This window comes from Carcharodon carcharias, chromosome X (assembly GCF_017639515.1).
Source record: "Carcharodon carcharias isolate sCarCar2 chromosome X, sCarCar2.pri, whole genome shotgun sequence".
Lineage (NCBI taxonomy): Eukaryota > Metazoa > Chordata > Chondrichthyes > Lamniformes > Lamnidae > Carcharodon > Carcharodon carcharias.
The window spans coordinates 6,331,586-6,357,527 of record NC_054507.1 but is presented as its reverse complement, the minus strand read 5'-3'; the positions used below and the strand labels follow the sequence as shown (position 1 = coordinate 6,357,527).

The 25,942-nt window shown below is 43.6% G+C and overlaps 1 protein-coding gene across 2 annotated transcripts in view; it reads left to right on the top strand.

The window, feature by feature from the left end:
- Positions 1 to 24,708, top strand: part of hat1 (histone acetyltransferase 1) — a 36,683-nt gene extending 11,975 nt beyond the window's left edge. The window contains exons 4-11 of one of the 2 annotated variants that reach the window (XM_041180488.1): positions 2,562 to 2,682; positions 3,756 to 3,935; positions 12,619 to 12,740; positions 13,212 to 13,316; positions 15,225 to 15,331; positions 16,407 to 16,558; positions 22,469 to 22,585; positions 23,858 to 24,708. In XM_041180488.1, the coding sequence (XP_041036422.1) occupies positions 2,562 to 2,682; positions 3,756 to 3,935; positions 12,619 to 12,740; positions 13,212 to 13,316; positions 15,225 to 15,331; positions 16,407 to 16,558; positions 22,469 to 22,585; positions 23,858 to 24,022 (1,069 nt within the window). In that variant the 3' untranslated portion in view covers positions 24,023 to 24,708. The remainder of the gene's footprint in view (positions 1 to 2,561; positions 2,683 to 3,755; positions 3,936 to 12,618; positions 12,741 to 13,211; positions 13,317 to 15,224; positions 15,332 to 16,406; positions 16,559 to 22,468; positions 22,586 to 23,857) is intronic. The other variant, XM_041180490.1, reaches the window with a different exon arrangement.
- Positions 24,709 to 25,942: the final 1,234 nt, after the last annotated feature.

The following is a 25,942-nucleotide window of genomic DNA, read 5'->3' as shown; positions in this document are numbered from 1 at the left end:
TCCTTGTCCTAGTCTCAACTTAATTTGAAGTAAGATTCCAGATTTATATTTTTACTTTAACTATCTTGTATCCTTGTATGTGGTCATCTCTGTCATGACTTTTCTAGGGTGGATTTCGCCCAAGTTTCTCCTATCTGTTTTCATAATCCAAACCCCTGACATGGAAGTAAGAGTATTGGGTGTGTAGTTGCCTGTGTTTGTTTTTCCCCCTTTTTTTTTTGAATCTGGGCACCACACTAGCTTCTTTCCCATCTATTGAAACCTTCCAATATCCAATGACTCACTCTTGATGAATGTCAGTGCCTCAAAGATCCCCTTCCTCTTGGCTCAGCATTCTAATATAAATGCCTTCTGGCCAGGGGGATTTATTTGGTTTGAACTTTTTAGCCAGTTTAGGACATCCACCTCCTTGATACCAAAATTATTATTTTTTTCCTGGATTTGCCTGGCCCTACCCTTTTTAGTCAAATAAACTCTCAGCCTCTGGGTGCCTTTATAATTTTATGTTGCTAATCTAAGTTTTCTGGCCTCAGATGAAACTTTGTACCCTTCTAAGAGTCTAGGAGGGTGATGCTGTCTCACTGCACTGTACTACCTTTGATTATAATATTCCTGGCTCCTAATGGAGTCTGACCTGCTTGTCATTTTATTATTAGCTTGATATTTTTCGGGCTATTTGTGCACCACAATGTATGAGGATCCGTTTGGAAAACAATGGGATCTCTTGATCAGATGCTAGGCTGGTTGACTGAAAGTCTCTTCTGTTCTTTTATCTTCTCTGTTTCAAATCTTTGTGTTTGATTCCTGTTTTAAATAGTATTTCAGCCTCTGCTTCCATATCCCCTTGTGGTAAAACAGTCCCTATTCTGATAACCCCTCTGTGTGAAAACACTACTCCTCACTTCTCCCTTCATTCTTCCAAAACCTCAGTCTATGTCCCCTTGTCATCGATTCACCAACCAGTGGAAACAACCTTTCACTCTCACACCTCTCAAAGCCTTCCATACCTTTTTGAAAACCTCCATTAAATCCCACATGACATCTCTGTTCCAGTGAGAAAAGACCCAATTTTGAGCCTTTGTCCTGATATCATTCTGGTGAATTGTTGCTGCCCCTTTTCCATGACTCTTGCTATGATTTCTGCAATGAGCTGCCTAGAACAGCACACACTACTTCCGTTGTTTGTGTTGAGTGTGGGTGAAATGTTGGCCAGGATATCAGGTGAACTCACTGCTCTTAGTCAAATTGTGCCAAGGGATCTTTATCATTAAGTCTGAGCAGGCAATTTAGGTTCTTCAGTTTAATGTCCACAATAGGGCATTCCTTCAGTACTGTATTCAGGCGCAGCCCAGATGATGGACTCCAGTCCAGAACCTGATGAGAGTGCTACCAACTGAGTCAAGTTGACATGTTCCTCTGAGGTCCCATCTTGTTTACCTTTTTGGGAAGAAAAACCCAAGCCTCTCCAGTTTTTCCTCAATTCAGTCCATTTGATACTCGGTCAGCCTCATGAAACTACACTACATTACTTGAACACTTTGTCTCTGAACAGTACTTAAGGTATGCGGACTGACCAGCACACTCTGTTTTAATCATGTCTTCCGTTGAAATGCATTCTGCTGTATAATACGCACATACCCCACCGTTCAAAAAGAATTGGTATTGTGTAATGCCTGGAACTCCTATCACAATGCTACCCATCAGATATTGCAGGTAAATGCATTCATTTTTACAATGGAACATCCCATTCAAAGAGATTGGCATAGGTGATTTCAGCGGAATGTTCACTGCATGTAGTGAATTTAATATACAATAGCTATAAATAGTTTGATAATCTTTTGTTTTTTAAATTTCATAGCACTTCCATTATTTGGCACCGTACAAATGTTAACAGCTGAGTTCTGACACCTTTGCTATCGACTAGTTGCTAGGGCTTTGCATCGTTTGAAGAGCTCATCAATAGCCCTCTATATTGATGGAACTCCTTCTAGTGTAAGCTGTTCCACAGTACCGCTCACTTCTCATTTATGCTGAGACAGGCTTTAGCAGCATCTTGCGCAAACGTTTTCTACAAAGTCGCAAGCGCAACTTTTCAATCTGCCGAGAAATGTCAGTACACTTTTTTTAAAAAAACAGATTATCCAGTCATGATCACATTGCTGTGTATGGGATCTTGCTGTGCGCAAATTGGCTGCCGCATTTCCTACATAACAACAATGACTACACTTCAGAAGTACTTCAATGGCTGTAAAGCACTTTGAGATGACCTGCGATTGCAAAAGACGCTATATAAATTCAAGTTTTTTTTAAAACGAGAAATAGCAAAGTTACATTGTTGAGCTATGCGGATGGGCTGTTAGCTCAGATCCAATAGCAACATTTCTACTGAGGCAGCTCTAATATAAATCAGGCACTAGACATGACCACTGTGTAACTAAACATCTTCAAGTAAATATGTTAATTTGAAATTTATAAATGGCCCTGGATTAAAGTAAGGAGAAAATAAATCTAACTTCTGCAGATTCTCTATCAACATGTGGTTATTTCTGCTTTGCCTGCAGAGAATCAGTATTTGGCTACAAGGACCTTGAAATCCAATTGTACTACAGTACCTGCAGCCTCACTACATTCTTCAATATCAAATACTCCAGCAAAGTTATAGAAAAATATGACAACGTAGAGGTAGGCTATTGAAATGTATCAGTTGCTTGTCTTCGCAAGGTCTTAACTAACCTAAACAGTGCTGAGATTATGCACTGCATCGTGGTACTGCAGTCTGTTCACGCAAGCAAGGTTCTGTAATGCATTTTTCACTGGTTGCATCTCGTGTGTGGTGACAATACAGGCTAGAGTTGCCCTCCATGCTCCTGAGTTAGGGAAAGGCAAATTTGGCAGGGTCTCTGGTCCTGATCACCACCAGAAAGTACTCTTGTGGATGCCGCGTGAAAATCAACATTTGATTATGATATTCCTTTCTCCTCTTCTCTCCCCTCCCTTGGTTGCATGCCTCACTGGTTCTCTGTTTGGGCTCACACATCGGAGCTGCCAATGTAGGGCAGGTGATACCTGTGGAACTGCACCACAGCAAGAGCCTTTTGAAGGGGAAGAACGGTGATTTCTAAAGTGTGACTTCACTGCTTTGATGCCGAGAGAACTGAAATAGAACCTTGCATGCTTGGGAGTGTTAGGACAGACTGCCTTCCATTCCTGCAGTTGTGAACTTGAGTCAAACATCTGGCAGACATTTCGTCCATTTAAAAAAAAAAGACTGAGGAATGATGCGCAGATAGAAGCACTTCAGAAGAGCCATGTCATTGATTAAATTACTTTAACTGAACTAATAGTGTTGTTTTGTAATTGTGTTTATGGTAGACTGAGTTTGTTTTCCAATCAATTAATAAATCCTGCAGGGCCTTTCCTGGTGAGGAGGAGAGAACGGTTTGTCTTCTAGTTAAATGTTGTAACAGACCGAAAGGTAAAAGTGCCCCCTCTGAAGGAACTGAATTAATGGTGGTGTTCATGTTATGCATTGATTCAATGGACTGGGACATGACAGCATTGTCAAGGAGGATTTTATGAATAGATGGACAGCTGACTCGGCTATCATAAAATGGCTTCTGTGTTTTGATCTGTGGAATCAATAAGAGACTGGACTATGCTGCAAGAGAAGAAAGTTAAAGGGAGGGGAAAAGAGAAACTACTTCCTATGTGCATAAAGCCCTGTAGTTTACTGTAAACAATTTGTTCCTATCTAGGTTGATAATGTTGAAAGTAAAGTGTTAGAATTTATCCCAGCTGGTTACTGCATCAACCTTGATGAGTTTATTGTGCAGCTGGAAAAAGACGCTTCCTTCAGACCATTTGGATTACTCATTCACTCATACACCGTGTATGATGAGAAGGAGGGACTGGAGTTAAACTATGAGATTTACAAGGTGAGTGAAAAAACACAATGGTGTGCATTTCTAATGGCTGTTAGGAAGCCTGAATATTCTCTGGCTGTTTGGACACGTGACTCCATTTAGTACAGACATTTGTCATTGCCAGCTCTGCACTGAAGATTGACCCTGACTTTCACTGTCTGCTGGCTTTTACTGAGGCAGTGATTGTCTGGTTCTGCTGTGCATCCCTCAGCAATGATTCCTGGTGCTGTTTTTCTTCGTGTGTGAACTTCATAACTAGAGAGAGTAATTAATCTACGATGCCTGTACATTTACCGTCTTGGCCCTAGCACTGCCACAGATCTGGTACAATTTATATCAGTGAATTCACCTCATTTTTACTGCAATAATTCCATGGCTACCAAAATCTATCCATTAACTAAAGCACACCCATCTATAGCCCCTTTTTAAAATTGTATTTCTTCTTGCGAATTGGCCAACGGTTTACCATGTGAAAGGGATATTAGATACTTAAACTGATGGCCTGTATCGGATCTAATCAGGGAGATAGGAGAGAAATTAATCTCTCCAATTAGTCAGATTGGATTCTGTTAAAAGGTAAACCAAGCTCACTACCTAGGGAGTGCAAAACAGCACTGAGTGAGAGATCATCTCTTCTTACCATCAAAGACACAGCTAGATCAGAGATCCAGGAACTAACACTGCTTCACTAACACCTCTGATGTGACTCATTCTATCATATAATCAAATACAAAGAATGTAATATACAGTTCTCTGATAGAGTTTATCATCCACCACAAGTTTAACTGTATCCGTAACTCAGTGCCTGAACTTGGCTTTAATCCAGGATAAAACGCAAACTTCAAGGTTAATAAAAAAAATCTGGAAGCCTACTTAAGGTTTGGGTGCCTTGTACAGCTGATGGGTTAACAGCTTTGAGTTTTGCATATGTCCAAATGACTTAATCTGTTCAGCGCATTGCTTCACAGCATCTGATCTAATTAACCAGTCCCTCATGTTCACTATTGATGCTCTTGTCCTCAGTGTAACCTTTACTTCCTCCCACCCTGGTCATTTCTCCATATGTAGCCCCCATCTTCATTCCCTCAAGTTAGGGAACAGAACTTATGTATGCATCTGACAGCAACTGGTATGGTGATTTAAAATAGGACATTGCCCTGAAGAAATCCTGCAGTGATATCCTAGGACTGAGATGATGGGCCTCCAATAACCACAACCATCTTCCTTTGTGCTAGGTATGATTCCAACCAGTGGAGAGTTTTCCCCCTGATTCCCATTGACTCCAGTTTTACTAGGGCTCCTTGATGTCACGCTGTGTCAAATGCTGCCTTGATGTCAAGGGCATCCACACTCCCTTCACCTCTTGAGTTCAGCTCTTTTGTCCATGTTGGACCAAGGTCAGGAGCTGAGTGGCCCTGGTGGAACCCAAATTGAATATCAGTGAGCAGGTTATTGGTAAGTAAGTGCCACTGTCGACAACCCCTTCCATCACTTGATTACTGGGAGTAGATTAGTCCTGAACCTACCTTAGCCGTGAACTTGCATCTTTCTCTAGTTTCTTTCCTATCTCCTCATGCATTCTCTGAGCTCATCCTGTCCATGGGATTCACCTGCTGTTCTCTTGACCCTATTCCGACCAAACTGCAGATGACCAAACTTTCTTTCCTAGCCCCCATGTTAACTGATATTGTTAACAGTTCTCTTTCCTCAGGTACTGTACCCCTCCCTTCGAAATTTGTTGTCATTGCCACACCCTCCCCCAAATAAAAAAAAATCCACCTTGACCCCTCTAACATAAGAATATGAGCAGGAGTAGACCATTCAGCCCCTTGAATATGCTCCATCATTCAATATGATCACAGCTGACCTGCTACCTCAATGCCACTTTCCTACTCGCACCCCATATCCCTTAATTCGCTGAGCTCAAAAATCTGTACATCTGTCTTGAATATACTCAAAGATGGAACTTATCCTTGCAACCTACCTCCCCATCTCAAACCTCTTTCCTGTCCAGAATCCTTGAAATTGTTCCTTCTCAAATCCGTGCCCATCTTTTCTGCAACTCCCATGTTTGAGCCACAACCCCCCATATTGGGTATCTGGCCCCCCCCACAGTACCAGAATGGCTCTTATCAAAGTCACATCACATCCTATATGATTGTGACCTTGATGAGCTATTCCCCCTTCATCCTGGTCTACCTGACTCTAATCTTTGATACAGTTGACCACATCCTCTTTCAAAACCTTCACTGGTGTCCAGCTTGGTGGGACAGTGCTCGTAGGGTTCCACTCTCATATGTCTTAATTGTATCCAGGGAATCTCCTGCCTAGCTTCTTTTCCCAGGCCTGCACAGTTGCCTCTGGAGTTCGCTGCGGATCTAGCCTTGCCCCTCCTATTTCTTGTCACAAATGCTACCCCTTGGTGACATCATTTGAAAATGCTTATGCTGATGACACCCAGCTCGACCTCGCCTCTATCGACTCCTCTACTGTCTCTAAATTATCAGACGACTTATCCAATATCCCGCACTGGATGAGCAGAAATTTCCTCCAATTAAATATTGGGATGACTGAAGCTATTGTTCCGTCACCATCAATTCCATTGTAAAATCACCCATCTCTTCTGCCTCACTCAGCTCATCTGCTGCTGAAACCCTTATCCATGCTTTTACCACCTTGAGACTTGATTATTCCATTGCACTTGTGGCTGCCCTCCCACCTTGCATCCCCCTGTAAACTTGATCTCATCCAAAACTTTGCTGCCCATATCCTAACTTGCAGAAAATCCTGTTCCCCAATCACCCTGTGCTCACTGACCTACATTGGGTTCTGGTCAAACAACATCTCGATTTTAAAATCCTCATCCTTGTTTTCAATTTCTCCATGGCCTCGCCCCTCCCTATCTCTGTAATCACCTCCAGCCCCACACCCCACCGAGATCTCCGTACTCCTCTGACTGCTAGCTCTCGCACATCCCCGATTTCCATCGCAGCACCATTGATGGCCATTTAGGCGTAGGCCCTAAATTATGACAGTCCCTTCCTAAACCTCTCCACCATTAAGACAGTTCTTAAAACCTACCTTTGACCAAACATTTAGTCACCTATCCTAACATTTTTGTGGTTCAGTGTCAAATTTTTGTTCAATAATTGTCCTGTTACGTGACTTGGGATGTGTACTGCATTAAAGGTCTATGTAAATACAGGTTATTATTGTAGGTTGATAGGGCAATCATTTCTCAAGTGAGAATTGTCCTTTTTGTTTACAGGACATACCTGGGAAATTTTCCACATTGCCGGGTAGATGTCAGTGTTGTAGCTGTACTGGAACAGCTTGGCTAGGGGCACGGCAAGTTCTGGAACACAAGTCTTCAGTACTATCGCTGCAATATTGTCAGGACCCAGAGCCTTTGTAGTATCCAGTGCCTTCAGCCATTTCTTGATATCATGTAGAGTGAATCACAATGGCTGAAGACTGGCATCTGTGCTGCTGGGGACCTCAGGTGAAGGCTGAGATGGATCATCCACCTGGCACTTTTGGCTGAAGATTGTAGCAAATACTTCAGCCTTGTCTTTTGCACTGATGTGCTGGGCTCCTCCATCATTGAGGATGGGGATATTTGTGGAGCCTCCTCCTCCAGTGAGTTGTTTAATTGTCCACTACCATTCATGACTGGATGTGGCAGGACTGCAGAGCTTAGATCTGATCTGTTGGTTGTGGGATCGCTTAGCTCTGTCTATCACTTGTTGCTTATGCTGTTTGGTATGCAAGTAGTCCTGTGTTATAGTTTCACCAGGTTGACACCCCATTTTTAGGTATGCCTGGTGCTGCTCCTGGCATGCCCTCCTGCACTCTTCATTGAACCAGGGTTGATCCTCTGGCTTGATGGTAATGGTAGAGTGGGGGATATGCCAGGCCATGAGGTTACAGATTGTGGTTGAGTACAATTCTGCTGCTGCTGATGGCCCACAGCACCTCATGGATGCCCAGTCTTGAGTTGCTAGATCTGTTTGAAATCTATTCCATTTAGCACAGTGGTAGTGCTACACAACATGATGGAGGGTATCCTCAATGTGAACACGAGACATTGTCTCCACAAGGACTGTGGTAGTGTTCATTCTTATGAAAACTGTCATGGGTAAATGTATTTGCAACTGGTAGATTAGTGAAGATGACACCAAGAACCTTTTCCCCTCATGTTGGTTCCCTCACCACAGGCCCAGTATGGCGCATATGTCCTTCAGGACTCGGCCAGCTCAGTCAGTAGCTAATGAGTCACTTTTGGTGATGGGCATTGAAGTCTCCCACCCAGAGTATATTCTGTGCTTTTGCCATCCTTAGTGCTTCTTCCAAGTGGTGTTTCACATGGGAGTACTGATTCATCAGCAGGCAGTTTCCTGGCTTGTGTTTGACCTGATGCTACAAGACTTCATGCAGCTGTCATAGCACCCTCACATCTGAATCAGAGGGTCGTGGGTTCAAGCCCCGCTCCAGAGACTTCAGTGTAAAATTCAGCTGACACTCCAGTGCAATACTGAGGGAATGCCGCACTGTCAGAGGTTTTCTTTTGGACGAAATGTTGAGCCGAGGCCCAATCTGCCCTTTCAGGTGGACGTGCAAGATCCCGTGGCATTATTCAGAAGGGCAGAGGTGTCATGACCAATCTTTATCCCTCAGTCAAAATCACAAAAGCAGATTATCTGGGTGTTATCACATTGCTGTTTGTGGAATCTTGCTGTGCTCAAATTTGCTGCTGTGTTTTCTACAATAAAACAGTGACTACACTTCAGTGATTCTAAATTTCTATGGGACGCCATGAGGTTGTGGAAGGCGCTATAGAAATGCACGTTCTTTATGTAAGACTGCTGCTTGACTAGTTTGTGAGACTATTCTCTCTCCCAACTTTGGCAGCAGATCCCAGATGTTAGTTTGGGGTGGCGGGTGAAACTTGGCAGGGTTAATTGCAAAGAGTGTACCTTCATCATGTCTGAATGCAGAGCCTAAGTTGCAGTCAAGTGATGTGTGCAGTTTTGTTTTTCCCCTTTCTAGTGGCTTACTAGGTCACTTCAGAGGGCAAGAAAGAATCAACGATGTTGGTATGGGATTGGAGTCTCAGCCAACCAGACTGGTTAAAGAGGACAGGTTACATTTCCAAAAAGACATTGACATGCAATTGGGGTCTTTACAAAAATGTGACCGCTCCATGTCATCTTGCTTTTTATTTCCAGACTCTGACAATTAGAATTGATTTTTTTAAGAAAACAAACTGCCATTGTAGGATTTGAACTGAAGTTCTTCGGGTTATTAGTCCAGTAACATAACCACTATCCAAGTGGTTCTCAAATTTTTTTGGTTGAAGGACCACTTTTCAAATGGATTAGTAATCATGGGCCTCTCTATTTAAATTATAATACTATAAACTCCTTGTACGTTTAAATTCATCACTATCCCATTAAAGGGGCTTGCAGGTAATTTTCTGGGAGCTGTCTGAGGAAACGAGCATTGATGTGGTTGCCAATGTGAAAACTTTATCTTCAACTCAAAGTTAACCCAACAGGTTCAGCAACATACCTGTTGGGCATCACCCTGCTCTCTTATATTCATTCATAGGATGTGGGCATACATGGCAATGCCAGCATTTATTGTCCAACCAAGAGTGGGATTAGTGTTGGTGGCTCCTGTTGGGATCGCTGGCATCATTTCAGGTGTAACCCTCCTCCTCACTGCGCAAGAGCAGAGTGTTTCAGGGTTTTTCTCCTCCTCACTCTGCTGTTTACTGACCTGTCTGTGCTGGAATATCGTAGACATATTGCATAGTGTGTAGCATTTCCGCCATCAGGACACCTCAAGTGACTGGGGCTTTAGTCCGGATCCAGTCATAGACCCAGCTGCCGTACTCGGTGAACTAAGCTGGGCTCGATTGCCATTACAAGGCTGTAGTGATGGCTCCATCATCCATACCCATTGTCTTTGGGGCACCTCGACTTTTCTCCCTGGATTCTCAGTCAGTTTCTGGTAAGTCGGTTATGTGTCTGTTTCCAAAGCTGCTTCAGCCTGGCTATCGCCAGCTAATTTGCTGCCCAGTTTTGTCTAACTACATCTCTCTGGAAGTTTCTGCTGTTTTTCTGCATTGCAACCTCCTCTTCGTCCTCCAATGGATTAGTAGGGCAGATCTGCCTCCCTCTGGTCACTCATCTTCACCTTGTGGAGTCTGTAAGTTGATCTTCCTTTTGGCATTGTCTGCTTTATTCCTAGGTATACCTAATCTCAGCCTTAATTTTTATATACCAATGATTGTCTAAAACTCTGTGTGCTAATACAAAAACAAAATACTGTGGATGCTGGAAGTATTCAGCGGGTCAGGCAACATCTGTGGAGAGAGAAACCGGATTAACCTTTCAGGCTGATGACCTTTTATGAGCTCTACCTCTGTCTTTCTTTCTCCTGGCCTCCGTGTGCTTTCTGTCTGCCTGTTCGGTTTCTCTCTAGCTCTTCTCTAGCACAATGATGTGCCCCATTGGTTACTCCTAGCCTGTCTTAGGACCAGCCTCAGAACATATCATTTCTACGGACTCGTCTGCTCGAGCGTCTTCATTTTAGCTCCAAGTGAAAGTGGCATTTTCAGCTTATTAAAAGGAGCCTTTCTAAACTTCTCTGTTTCTGTTAATACTCGTGGTTTCCCACAGTTCTCTCATGTGGTACTGTACTTCATTTTTGAGAGATTTCTTGCAGCTTAACATGTTTGAAGGTCAAGTCAGCTGTTTGCATATTGAATGTATAGTTCTGTGTTAAAGAGTGTTCCCGGTGCTTGCTGTGGCTTATAGGGTAAATGCTATGCCTTGTGTAGCAAATCATGCATATGCACCAGTAAGGTCATAAGTTCCATCTGTGGTGTGTGCTGAGGGAACTGATCTCAGAACAGGTAATTCCCTTGAGCCTATGATGCATGCAATGAAGCAAAGGAATGGCACTCCAGGACACCCTCCCTAAGGAAGAGCCATTTGCAGTTCCTGGCAGCTGAACAGGGTAATACTCTCTGCAATGCCCAGAGAACCCGATTGTAACTATGGAAGGAAGGTGGTGACGGACTTGAGAAAAGGTGTCGAGGCAATGGTAGCCAGCAGTTTCCTATCCAAGCATCGATTTCAAATAGCAACGGCACAATGTGTGTTCTCCAAATCTGCTTTTGTGCTGGTCACCCTGCCAAAGGCTTTTTCTTTTTAACAATCTTACTGCCCTTTGACTTCTAACAAGCTGCAGCATGGCAAACATAGGGCAGAACCCATTGAAACACTGCAATCTTAAAGGAGCTTCACAGTAAATCCTTCCAACACATTCTCCATGCTCAGTTATTGACTGAAAGGATGGTCACATGTTTCTCATGGCACATGCCCTCAAATTTGCAGCTCAAGATGGCTCTGTTTTCAGGACAAGGTTCCACCTAATACAAGGAGGAGGGCCAGAAGTGATGGCCCTTGACTCTCTTTGAGGAAGCCACCTTGGATATCCTAATCTCTTGGAGAGTGTGCAGCAACCAGTGCTGTTTAAAAGTATTTCTTGGAGTCAGCATTATAACATGTTGCTGATCTGATATCAAGGAGCAGCACACCAGTACTACTGGTATTATTTGGCTGGTGGGTACTGGGAGAGGGGAAAGAATTGGTCAACTTCTGATTGTTGTCCAATAACCCCTGCTGAACAATGCACACACAGGGAACTCGGGTGGGGGCAGATTGAGGTTCAAATCTCTTGATACCTCCCTTCATGGTTGAATGTCCTGCCAATGCTCACTGGCTCAGTTCACACAAGAAATGACCAGTTGGGTGTGGTGCAGGAGGGTAGGCAATGCCTGAAAGATCATACCCAGAAAGCCTGTGCCCTTTCAGGAGTGCTAGAGAGAGAAAAACAGCAAGAATTTATCCAGTGGGTGAATGTCTAACCCTCTCTGGATCAGCAGGTTCAAATCAAGCCCACTGCCTTGCTGGACAGTCTGTTCCATTCCTTCACCTCCCTCTGTGTAAAGGAGTTAAATCTAAACTCTCCTTTCACCCTACATATTTTAAGTTTCAGGCTGTCGCTCTTGTACAATCTGTGACTGTGTTAAATATATTGATGTTTATCTTGGCCATGTCCTCTATGATCCTCCTGAGCCTCTCCTCTCCCGTGTGAACATCCCAGTTTCTGCAGCCTCTCCCTTTAACCCAGGGCCTTGCACCAGATCTCAGTTTCGTTGTCCTCCACTGTCCCCTCTCCTTGCTGTCTTTCTCATGATACTGAGCCCAGAGCTATAGTCAGTCAGTACTCCAGGTGAGGCTGGACAAGTGCTTAGTACAAAATCAATTACTCCCTGAGGTTCCTGCTCAGCTCCCCGGTTATAAAGTCCAATTCGTGCTCCCTACTGTTACCACACTCTGCTGATGGCATCATGCCTTTATCCATCAGTATCCCAGATCCATGTCATGCCTTGTAGAGTAAAGTTTCATCCCCACTTTTTGTTATCCATCAGAGGAAACTGAGCTGCTTGACACAAATTACAAAGCACGATAATCATCTATGAACCAAGATGACCGGTCAAGATGTAAGGTTTTCATCGAAAATATCAAAGTTTTTAGGGCACATTGCTTGTCCAATCTGAAAGATCTACTAGCTGAATTGTATCACAGTTCAGTAATGATGATCATCCTCTTTCATGCAGACTGATATTAGCTGTCCAGGATTCAAAGAATACCATGAGAGGTTGCAGACCTTCCTCATCTGGTTCATTGAAACAGCGAGCTTCATCGATGTGGATGATGACAAATGGCAGTTCTTCCTGGTGTAAGTATATATCTGATGCGTTGCAGGGAGGTTTTTAGCAGAGCTTGTATTACTTACTGCCTATGCTTAAAGCTAGGATGTGTATGATGTGGTCAGTTATGGCCAACATTTCTTGCTGAATAAAGGCATCTACCTGTTAGTGAAGGAAAAACTGATGCGCCATATAGTCATAACATCAAAACTTCACCAACAGTAACCTGTAGTACATTTCCACAAGGAACACCTCAGGGGCTGCAGCAGTTCAAGAAGGCAGCTCACCACCAGCTTTTCTAGGGCAATTAGGGATGGGCAATAAATGCTGGTCTAGCCAGCAACGTCCACATCCCATAAATGTATTTAAAAAAAATATAGGATCACTGTGTATTGAGAGTAGTTGGAGATTGGGTAGGGGCTATGCACATTATCTCCAGTGGAGGGCTTGAAAAAAATTCAAGAAGCAGTTGTGATTCTGTCAATTTCTGTTTTCTGCAGATTTGAGAAGTACCTTGAAGATGGCTCACCACGCTATGCAACAGTGGGTTATATGACTGTATATAATTTCTATGCATACCCTGACAAAATGAGACCCCGAATAGGGTAGGTAACCAGCAAAATCCCTTACAGAAACGTTCTAGATAAATGCTGATCAAACTGCAAATTATAATGAGAAATCACAAAATGGTTATAGCACAGTCCATTTGGCACATCGTGTCTACACCAGCTCTCAGAATGAGCAAAGCACCTAGGGCCATTCTCCCATCTCCTTCCCATAACCCTGCACATTCTTCCTTTTCAGGTAATCCAACACCCTCTTGAATGCTTCGATTGAACCTGCCTCCACCACACTCTCAGCAGTATATATTCCAGACGTTAACCACTCGCTGTGTGAAAAAAAATCCCAAAACAATAACCATAATACCCACCTGATCAGATGGCAATGTGACAATACCATTTACAGAGGGTTAGATTTCCTTCGCAACTGCTACATGTATTTACATTGCATCTTTTAATGTAGAAAAATGGGATGCTGCACATAGCCATGTTAGACAAGAATTGATGTTGAGCCAAAGGAGGAGATGTTGGGATGGGTGACCAAAAACTTGGTGGAAGAGGTAGGTTCTGAAGAGTGAGAGGTGGAGAAGCAGAAGGTCAGTGAGGGAATCGTGGAATGTAGGGTTTAGATGGCTGAAGGTACGGCTGCAAGAAAGTGGGATGAGGGGAGAAGAGATGGACGCAAAGAGAAAGGGAGAGTTTGGGATGGGAGGAAGGTGTTATAGGGCTGAAGGAGGTTACAGAGGGAGGAAGGAGCGAAGCCATGAAGAATCGCAGTGCAGAAGAGGCCCTTCGGCCCATCGAATCTGCACTGAGATTTAAACACAAGGATAAGAACTTCAAATTGGAGGTATTGGTGCCAATGTAAGTCGGCAAGGACAGGGGTGCTGAGTCAGCGGGACAGAAACAGCAGCAGAGTTTTGGATGGGCTAAAGTTTATGGCTTGGCGAATGAGAAGCTGATCAGGTGAGTATTGGAAGAGTCTGGCCTGAAGGTGACCAACATACATTTCAGTTTCAGCAGCAGATGGACCAAGACATGAGATGGAGACAGGCAGTGATATAGAGATGGAAGTATGTTGGGCGTTGTAGTGGAGAGGGTATGAGACTGTTAGTTCAGTCATGCTGAAAGGACAGCTAAAGAGGAGACATTTGGAAGTTTTGGTATGGCCTGTGAATGAAATTGCAGGGTATTCTGAGGCAGGCACAGAGGAAGTTGCTTGGGAAGGGTAGGAGAAATGGGTGAAGACGGCCGTGTTTGTTGTTGAGATGTTAGGAGTAGAGGTGTCACATTAGATGACTACGTAAAGGACAGAGCTGATTTGGTGATAATGGACCAGATCACTGCTGGGGTAGATGGAAATTACAGTGAGTCAGGGAAGCCTCAGGCAAAGGGCCAAGTTTCTGTCAAGATCATGATGTTGACATAGTCATCCATAGTAAGTTGTGGCTTTGTTCTGGAGGGAAATGTGGAGGGCTGGGGAATGGGGAATGGTGTTGATTGAGGGGGAGGGATAAATATTGATCTGTCTGTGGGAGGGTGGTATGGGATGGGGTAAACAATGAAGGAGGTTAGCAGTTAGCCCTCAGTAGGCACTCTGGGAAGGTCAGCATGAGAAGAGGATGGAGCAGTTGGGGTTTCTGTTTGTAAAGAAGCAGCGATGGGTCCCTTGTTGGGCCCTTCCCAGAATGGTAGGAGAAAGCTGTGGACTTATCCAAGAGACAATGGCAGGAAAGCAAAGGAGTAGGGATTGGTGAGACTAAGGACCCCCAGAAGAAGAATTGAAAACTGGACTGACCAAGTGGCAGGAAGGGGAGGAGTCAAGGAGGTACAAGTAAAAGGCTCGGGCCAAGAGTAGCAGTCAAAAGGACACATGCCAATAAAGTTGTTCTGTTTTTCTCTCAGTTGAACAGTGATTTCTATTTATTGGTTGATTCTTATTTTATCTTAAAGCCAAATGCTGGTGCTGCCTCCATTCCAGGGTGAAGGACATGGTGCGCAGCTGTTGGAGACAGTCCAGAGGTTTTACACAGCAAACCCTTCCATACTGGATATCACTGGTTAGTGTCTCCATTGAAACCTCTTCAGCCATTTTCAGGCAAAAGCAAAATGAATAGTACAATGTGGCCGAGGAAATCTGAATTTGGAGCAGTTGAAATGTAATGTGTGCCAGCAGGACTCCTTGCCCGAAAGTAACCAGGAGAATTTCTATACCCTCTTCCCATGCATGAGGAACATGTTGGAATTTCTAGCCTAAATCGTAAGGCCATGGAGGCTTGGGCTGGGGAAGTGTGATTTAAGTCTGTTTTCTGTAAACCACCCACTGTTAGTGACAACCTGTTGTGGGCAGAGCACTTTGGGCAAAAATGAGTTGCTGCAGTTTATGTCAAGTTTTGGTGAGTTGCTGCAGTATATGATAGACACTGCGGCCACTGTACGTCGGTGGTGGAGGGAGTGAATATTGAAGATGGTGAATGGAGTGCTGATCAAGCGGGGCTGCTTTATCCTGGCTGGTGTCGGGCTTCATGAGTGTTGGTGGAGCTGCACTCATCCAGGCAAAGTGGGGAGTACTCCATCACACTCCTGACTTGTGCCTTATAGATGGTGGACAGGCTTTGGGGAGTCAGGAGGTGAGTTACTTGTCGCAGGATTCCTAGCCTCTGACCTGCTTTTGTAGCCATCGTATTTATCTGGCTAGTCCAGTTCAGTTTCTGGTCAATGGTAACCCCAGGATGTTGATGGTGGGGGATTCAGCAGAGGTAAAGCCATTGAATGTCAAGGGAAGATGGTTAGATTCTCTCTTGCTGGAGTTGGGCATTGCCTGGCACTTGTGTGGTACGAATGTTTCTTATCATTTATCAGCTGAAGCCTGAATGTTGTCCAGGTCTTGCTGCATGTGGGCACTGATGGCTTCATTAATTATGAAGGAAGCTGTAACTACAATCATGATTACTAACAAGCATAAGGAGAGGTTCAGCATTTTTTTAAAAAAACAAGTGCTACATAATCCTGAGCAGTGATGGAGTTGGTTGGGTGGAATGACCTTTCCACATTCCTGTAGTCTTAACTTAAGCTTGCAGTAACTTCTGTTCCAAATCCTGCATTTTTTTAAGGGCGTTTGTTTTGGAATTTCAGCTGAAGAACCATCCGAGGATTTTGTGAAATTACGCGATTTTGTTCTTGCCAAGCTCTGTCAGGAGCTCCATGCCTTTGTACCTGAAAAACTCAAGAAAGGATTCAGTGCAGAAATGATAGAAGAGGCCAGAAGAACCTGGAAAATAAATAAGGTAATTGTAGTTTATAATATTTACACACTAACCTGGGCTTCAGGCTGCATCAGACTTATTGAATCATACAACCTCATTGTCTTTGTGGGCTCTGACACGGTCACTTATACACTGTCTTTCAGATGAAACATTAAACTGAGACCTGTTTGCCTCTCAGGTGGCTATAAAAGATCTCATGGTACTATTGCAAAGAAGAGCAGGGCAGTCTTCCCGATGTCCTGGTCAAGATTTCAATCAGTGTCACAGAAATGGACTATCTGGTCATTATAACACTGCTGTTTGTGGAGTTTGCTATGTACAAATTGGTTGCTGCTTTTCCTGCATTACGACAGTGACTGCACTTCACTGTACTTCATTGGCCATAAAATGTTTTGGGATGTCTGGTAGGTGTGAAAGGCACTATAATAAATGCAAGTCTGTCTGTCTTTTAGTAAAAGTGGACTCCAGTCCCAGAAACACCCATTTCAACCCTAACTTTCTCCTTTTCTACTCATAATCCAACTTTCTATACTGCTACACTTCCTTTGTACCGTATGCCTGATGTTTGGTAATAAGCCTCCTGGGGGACATGTCATTGAAGGTATTCTGAAAATCCATGTAACATTGTCTTGTCAATATGCTCAAGACATCATTGGAAACAGGGCAGACTTGAAGGGATAGCAGGTCTTTTCCTCATCAATTTTGTGTTTAACTATAACAAAAACATAGAGACACAAGGAGTGCTGCCTGAGCATAATCAGTCAATTCTTCCAAAAAAACTATTCTTCTATTAAACATGGCATGACTTTAGGTTGACATGATTTTAACATGTGGTGGGTGGCAGCCTTGGTTATCCCATGCATTGCTTTATTGTAAATTAATGAAAGTTGCTATTCCAACTTCAGCTGTTTAATATGACAGACTGGTAAATCACATAGCAGAATGTGCACTGCCAGAGAGTCAAGGTGGGTTCAGGAAAAGCAGAGGCACTTGCAACTCGATCTTCACCCTTTGACAAATACAAGAGAAATGCTGTGAACAGCAGAAGGGACTGTCCTGTGCCTTTGTTAACCTGACAAAATCCTTTGACACAGTAAACAGAGAGGCTTTGTGGAAAGCCTTAGCCAAACTGGGATGTCCTGATCGAGCTGTAAATCTGATTGAGCAGTTTCACAATGGGATGACGACCAGAGTCGCTGACTGTGGTGAATACACTGACTCCTTTAACGTAACGAGTGATGTGAAGCAGGGCTGCGTCACAGACCCTGTGCTTTTCCATATACTGTTTGCCGCCATGTTTTCTGGAACATTTGATGGAATCTACATCCAATTCAGAACAGACGGCAGCCTCTTCAACCTGAGACGACTGAAATCCTCAACTAAAGTATTAGAGACGATGATGCAGGAATTGCTGTTTGCTGATGACTCTGCCCTTGTGTCACACTGTGAGCATGGCCGTCAACTAATGAATCACGGAGTGTCTCTCAGTGGCTGACTATGGGCTAACTATCAGCCTAAGGGAAACAGAGATACTCTACCAACCATCACCAGATCCTGACTATACCCCGGCTGCTAAAACTACCAATGACACAACCCTGAAGGCTGTAGATAACTGAAAGGTTGAACGGGTTGGGCCTGTATTCATTGGAGTTTAGAAGAATGAGAGGTGATCTTATTGAAATATATAAGATTCTGAGGGGACTTAACAGGGTGGATACTGAGAGGATGTTTCCACTTGTGGGAGAGACTAAAACTAGGAGACACCATTTAAGAATAAGAGGTCTACTGTTTAAGACACAGGTGAGGAGAATTTTTTTTCTGAGGGTCATTAGTCTGTGGAATTCTCTTCCCCAGAATACCTACCCTCTGTTCTGCCTGTGAGACATAGACTCAGACATACTCCAGATATATTAAGCAGTTAGACAGGTTCCACATGAGATGCTTTGGAAACAACATGAGCACCAAATGGGAGGACAAAGTGTCACATACTGAGATACTTCTAAGAGCAGAAATGTCTGGAATTGAAGTACTCATCATCAAAGCCCAGCTCAGATGGAGTAGACGTGTAGTACATATGACTGGTGAAAAAATTCCTAAGGCAGTCATGTATTCACAACTTAAACTTGAACTGCGAGGCAGGCCGAGATTAAGGTTCAAGGACTCCTTGAAGGTAAGCCTGAAGAAATGTATCCACTATGGACTGGGAGAAAAATGTACAATAAAGAGCTACCTGGGAAACAATCTCAAGTAGTGGTGTTGTTTCCTTCAAACAGTAAAGAATACAGGCAGCTAAGGACAAAAGGCAAGCTAGAAAGACTGGGCAGTCCCTACAAAATCTGGCAATTCATCCCTGCTCACAATGTGGAAAGCCATACAGGTCTGTCATGGGACTCTACAGCCATGTTAGAATGTACAACAGGTGGCTGCACATGCAAGAAACGGCCATATTAGATAACGGAGGAAACCAAAGCTAGATGGGCAATAAATATTGGCCTTGCCTAAGGATTCATTTTTGATAAACACCAATTCCAGTACTGAGTTTCAGTTCAAGAGATGTTGCCAAATGTAGTGTACATACAGTCAGATTTCATAGAATTATAGAATGGTTGCAACGCAGAAGGAGGCCATTTAGTCCATCATGTCTGTTCTGACTCTGATAGAGCAACTCAGTGAGTCCCACTTCCCTGCCCTCTCCCCAGCGTTGTGCAACTTTTTCTCTTCAAGTGCTTATTCAATTTCCTTTCGAAGGCCATGATTGAATCTGCCTCCACCACACACTTGGGCAGTAAATTTGAGATCCTAACCACTTGCTAAAGAAAATAGTTTTGTCTTATGTCACCATTGGTTCAGTTGCCAGTCACTTTAAATCAGTGTTCTCTGGTTCTTGATCCTTCCACCAATGGGAACAGTTTTTCCTGATCTACTCTGTCCAGAACCCTCATGATTTTGAACACCTCTATCAAATCTCTTCTTAACCTTCTCTTCTCCAAGGAGAGCAGCCCCAACTTCTCCAATCTATCCACATAACTGAAGTTCCCCATCCCTGGAACCATTCCCGTAAGTCTTTTCCACACCATATCTAAAATCTTCACATCCTTCCAAAAGTGTGGTGCCCAACATTGGACACAATTCTCCAGTTGAGGCTGAACCAATGTTTCATGAACGCTTACCATAACTCCCTTGCTTTTGTATCCTGTCCCTTTTTATAAAGCCCAGGATGCCGTGTGCTTTATTAACTTCTCAACCTGCCCTGCCCCCTTCAATGATTTGTTCACATATACTCCCCCTGGTCCCTCTGCCCCTGCATCCCTTTTAGAATTGCACATTTTATTTTATATTGTCTCTCACTCTTCCCACAAAAATATATCACTTCACACTTCTCTGCATGAAATTTAATTTGCTGTGTGTCTTTCTATTCCACCAGCCTGTCACATTCTCTTGAAGTCTATCACTTTCTTCCTCACAGCTCTCAAACTTGCAAGTTTTGTGTTGCCTGCAAATTTTGAAATTGCCAGCCAAGTTTAGGTCATTAATATATATCAAGCAAATCAGTGGTCCTAACACTGACCCCTGAGACACCCTACTGTATACCTTCCTCCAGTTGATAAAACAGCTGTTCCCCACTACTTTGTTTCCTGTCAGTCAGGCAATTTTGTATTCGTGCTGCCACTATCCCTTTTTATTCCATGAGCTTCAACTTTGCTGGCAAGCCTGTCTTATGGCACTTTATCAAATGCCTTTTGGAAACCCATGCGCACCACATCAACCACATTACCCTCATCAATCCTCTCTGTTACCTCATCAAAAAACTCAAGCAAGTTAGTTAAACATGGACAAAAACGGAACTATCTGGAAAAACTCTGTAGTTAAACATGGTTTGACTTTAACAAATCGGTGCTGACTTGCCTTAATTAATCCACATTTATCCAAATAAAATTTAAGTTGCATTTTTCCTAAATTGGATACCACCTTTAAAGCTAAACAAGAAGTCAGGATATTCCCAATATAGTGTGGAACAGTGAGGTTTTCTCATTATCGGTTTTGACTGTGGACACATTGCTGTTGGGAACAACTTTAGTTGCTAAAGATATGGGGAGGGGGCTTGTATGTATGCTTGTTTGTGGATTATTAGCTGCATCAATCCGTTCTGTCCTTTGAAGCCAGTCATGGTGGGAATTCTTTATTTGGTTCAAATATGCCTTGAAGGCAATATATTCATAATCGAAGTGCGTTAGAGTACACAAGGCAGACATTCAGTAAAAGTGGACACTGGTCAGAATTATGATCTTCCACACATTGAGTTATAATTACTCAAATTTGGAATTCCTTAAATATTTAATTGAGATTCGCGACCCATTTCAATGTCTTTTAAAGGGGCAAAATGCTGTCAGTTTGAGAGAAGCACTTTTTTAACCCTTAAATTTTTTAATGAAATTTTAAAAATTTTAAATTTACATTATCACCTTTCACTGCAGTTTCAGCACACTTCACTCTAAACTGAGGGAAGCATCACAGAAGAACAATACACAGTACTCTGATAATGTTATAAGTACATGGGTGTGCCCATGTCTTTTGCAGGATGCTATTGCTATGGTGCAATCTGCTTGTGTTATACCATGACACCCAGCACATTCTGGGCACTAAACATCTGCTGCCTGCATGTTCGAGGGCTCCTACAAATGCACTTTTAGTTCAGCAGCGTTTTAAGAAAGAAGAAAGAACTTGCATTTCTATGGCACCTTTCAAGACCTCTGGTTGTTCCAAAGCACTTTGCAGCCAGTAAAATATTTTTTCAAGTGTAGTCATTGTTGTAAAGTAGGAAACACTGTAGCCAATTTGTCCACAGCTCCCACAAACAGCAATGTGACTGACCAGATCATCTGTTTTTGTGATGTTGGTTGAGTGATAAATACTGGCCAAGACACAGGGGAGAACTCCCCTGTTCTAATGTGAATAGCGCAGTGGGAGATTTTACATCCACTTGAGAGGTCAGACAGAACTCGGTTGAACATCTCATCTGAAATAAGATGCCTTTAACAGTGCAGCACTTAGTGCGCACTGGAGTATCAGTCTGGATTATGTGCTTCTGTTTCTAGAGTGGGACTCCCTTCTGGCTCAGAAGTCAGAGTGCTACCCATTGAGCCAAGGCAGTCCCTTCAAGCTTCTTAAGGAACCTGCACAGAGATGTCTATGGACTGGTTCAGAACCTACATCTGTGCAGGGCCACATGAGTGAGCTGCAGACCCCTGTGGAGATCATGAGCACTTCAGGGTCCTGTGCAGCAGAGCATCCCATGCCCCCATGGTGGAGCTTCTAACTTTTAAGCACAGCTTCCATCACTAATGTATTGCATGGGGTGTGAGAGACCTTGGATTTCAATCCATGGAAGTCAGTCTCGTCTGAAGTAAAAACAGAAAATCGTGGAAATATTCAGCAGGTCTGGCAGCATCTGTGGAGAGGGAAACCGAGTTAACGTTTCAGGTTGCTAGCCCTTTGTCAGATGAAAGGCCATCGACCTGGAGCGTTAACTCTGTTTCTCTCTCCACAGATGCTGCCAGACCTGCTGAGTATTTTCAGCATTTTCTGTTTCCGTTTCAGATTTCCAGCATCTTCAGTATTTTTGGTTTTGTTGTAGTCTTGCCTGTGCTCAGGCAAGTCGTAGCACTGATTCAGTATCCTCACTAATCTCCCACACACAACTCTGGGCATGCTAAGGGGTGCCCAGTAGCAGGGGAAAGGGAGGGGCTGGCACAGAAGTTGGGGAATGTGACTCCAAAAGATTGTGCATCCAAGACAGGTGGCTGTGCTGCTCCAATTACTCCAGATTTCAGATTGTATGTAAGCTCAACAAACTGCCCTCCAGTTCTGTTTTGTTAAAATGCAGCCATTTTTATACCTCATTGGCATTGAGATTGTAGCTTTACTTTTCAGCATCACTCAAGACGAGTGTATGAGATTCTACGGCTGCGAGTGACCAACATGAGTGATTCAGTGCAGAGCAGCGAGTACCGGTTGGATGTGAAACGCAGGCTTGCCATTCCTTTTAAGGTATTTGGAACAATGACAAACACAAGTGGAACAGAGTTGGGGGGCACGCGGTGGAAATGGATTTGGGGAGGTAGCATGGAGAGGGCTGGGCACAAGGATGAATCTAAAATGCACAGGAGGTCAGCTATTACATCCCTGAGGGCATTTGAGTGTAAATGCTGGGTATCAGTGACAAGCTGGCATCTCTTGTGTCATTCGCTCCATCCCATCATTACTTGGATTCTGAATGCTTTACTCCACAACCCTTGTCACAAAAATTCCTAGAAATCACAGAGACAGCCAAAAACTGCCCAGACAATTCATCAGCCTATTTCATGTCCCCACAGCTGAGTAATCCATAGAAAATTGGAGCTAGTCTGTGAAGTGGTCACACTTGATTTTCTCGTGAATGTTATTACACAGCTGATAAATGCTGCTTATCCAAGACAGGGTCAGGGTGGCAGCTTCTCTTCCTAAAAGCACGTTAGTTGGGTTTTTAACCACAGTCCATTTCATTTCATGGTCATTTTCTGCCTGCTGGCAGCCCATAAATCACCTGCTTTTACTGAAAGGTTGGTTTTAAAGTTACCGTGTCTCTTACCATGTGGATAATTCAGTACCATATCCACTGCGATACCATTACCCATTTAATGCTCCTTTCTCAAGATGAAATTGGTATGTTCCTTGATTTCAATTAGCAGCCTCTCACTATTGTGACGATGTGTATGGTTGTAACCCCATCTAGTCGTTACTGCCATATCCAATTGTCTACCCTGGCACTGTTGCTTCAGTGCAGCATTTGCCTGCAGTTTTCCCTTGCTACACTAAAATCCCACTTCCTCCCAAAGTGCGCCAACACTCTGATACCATAAGCCCCATGAGTCCTACATTTCTTTCATGTGATGTGGGCGTCACTGGCAAGGCCAGTATCTATTGCCCATCCCTAATTGCCCTTGAACTGAGTGGGTTGCCCCACCAGTTCAGAGGGCAGTTGAGAGTCAGCCATATTCCTGTGGACGTGGAGTCATGTGTAGGCCAGACCAAGTAAGGATGGCAAATTTCCTCCCCTAGCGAACCAGATGGGTTTTTACAATAATCAACGATAGTTTCATGGTCACTATTACTGAGACTAGCTTTCAATTCCAGATTTTATTAATTGAATTTTTTTTTTTAATAACTGTAAGTGGACCAAAGGGAAGGAAAGAAATTAAATTGCTGTGTCCTTTCTGGCTCTTGAGTGTGGAGAACCTGTTCTGAAGGAGTTCCATTACATACCTTGTTTAATTTTGCCAGAAAAATAAAAAAGAAGCAACACGTCTTTCCCGTTTGATGCCAGAAGATTGGCTTGCACAACAAGCAGAGATGAGTGTGAGCCAAGAGCAGGAATACTTGGAGGAGACCTACCAGAGCACTGTGGAACAGTACCGACATATCCTGGAGCGCTTAGCACGTGTCTGAATTCATTTACAAATCTTCCTCTTGCCTTGGCGCAGGAGTCTAGATTAGTTGACCGTGGATTGTAATATTGCTGCATTGTAGTCTGTGGTCAAAAAACTCTTCTTAATCACAATAAGTGAATGCATTTCCATTGAAATTGGAGCACTTCAATCAATGTGAAGCCTTTCTCTGCTATTGTGCACAGTTTGTTTAACATCAGATACCAATACAAACATGAACATCTTTTTAAAATGTGTATATAGAAGCACTGTACTATATTTTTTAAAGACATTTGCTCGATTTTACTTCTGGAATCTCCAGCCATAATTAATGACAATTAATGATGTTGGTGGGAGGATGAGGCCAATAGACTCTGAAGATGCTCACTTTAGCAGAGAAAGGCACTGTTCTGTCCACTGGCTATGCTTCCTTTTGGCATTGGATAAAAGCAAAACAGAAACCCTTCAGTTTTATCTGATTGCTGAACTCTCAAGCTTCCAAAATAAATACATCAGTTGGTCTTTGTTTTGTATCACTATTTACCTCTGGGAAAGATAAATATACTAAATGCTTTCTCTTCTCTTGAACATCTGTAAACACCGTGGTATCCTTACCGGGCATTGCTGGTACAGTCATCAGTTCTCTATCGTAGAATTTTATCACCAACAGTGTGCAAAATAAAAAAAAATATATAATTTCAACCTGGATTCCTGGGGGAAAGCGTTTTGTGTCCCTGTACTGTATGGTGGTGTAACGATGCTGTATGAATTGAACTTGGGTAGTTTCAAACCAGCTTTTTTCCACAGTACACACATCTTGGCAACAGTATGAAAATGGCAATTTTGCTCAGTTCTGAAGTATATCTGGTGTGAAGTGTCACTTTGCAACAGTTTTTGAATGGCCCTTTAAGGCTTGGGTGAAGATTGTGCAAAAGGAGCTTTACTCTGTATCTAACCCCGTGCTGTACCTGCCCTGGGAGTGTTTGATGGGGACAGTGTAGAGAGAGATTTACTCTGTATCTAACCCCGTGCTGTACCTGCCCTGGGAGAGTTTGATGGGGACAGTGTAGAGAGAGATTTACTCTGTATCTAACCCCGTGCTGTACCTGCCCTGGGAGTGTTTGATGGGGACAGTGTAGAGAGAGATTTACTCTGTATCTAACCCCGTGCTGTACCTGCGCTGGGAGTGTTTGATTTGGACAGTGTAGAGGGAGCTTTACTCTGTATCTAACCCCGTGCTGTACCTGTCCTGGGAGTGTTTGATGGGGACGGTGTAGAGGGATCTTTACTCTGTATCTAACCCCGTGCTGTACATGTCCTGGGAGTGTTTGATGGGGACAGTGTAGAGGGAGCTTTACTCTGTATCTAACCCCGTGCTGTACCTGTCCTGGGAGTGTTTGATGGGGAAGGTGTAGAGGGAGCTTAACTGTATCTAGCCCCGTGCTGTACCTGTCCTGGGAGTGTTTGATGGGGACAGTGTAGAGGGAACTTCACTCCATATCTATTCCCGTGCTGTACCTGTCCTGGGAGTGTTTGATGGGGACAGTGTAGAGGGAACTTCACTCCATATCTATTCCCGTGCTGTACCTGTCCTGGGAGTGTTTGATGGGGACAGTGTAGAGGGAACTTCACTCCATATCTATTCCTGTGCTGTACCTGTCCTGGGAGTGTTTGATGGGGACAGTGTAGAGGGAACTTCACTCCATATCTATTCCCGTGCTGTACCTGACCGGGGATTGTATGATGACACTGGGGGCTGAATTTTTGGGGCCCTCCAAAGACTGGAAGGGAGGTGGAGGTGCCCCAAAAATGCTGGCACTGGGCGATGTGTGAATTTCAAGTTGCCGACCCCAGTGCCAGCAATAATCACCAGGTTGGGGAGGGGGAGGAGGAAGGGTGGAACACGAAGTCAGCTCTCCTCCCAGTTAAGATGGTTTATGAA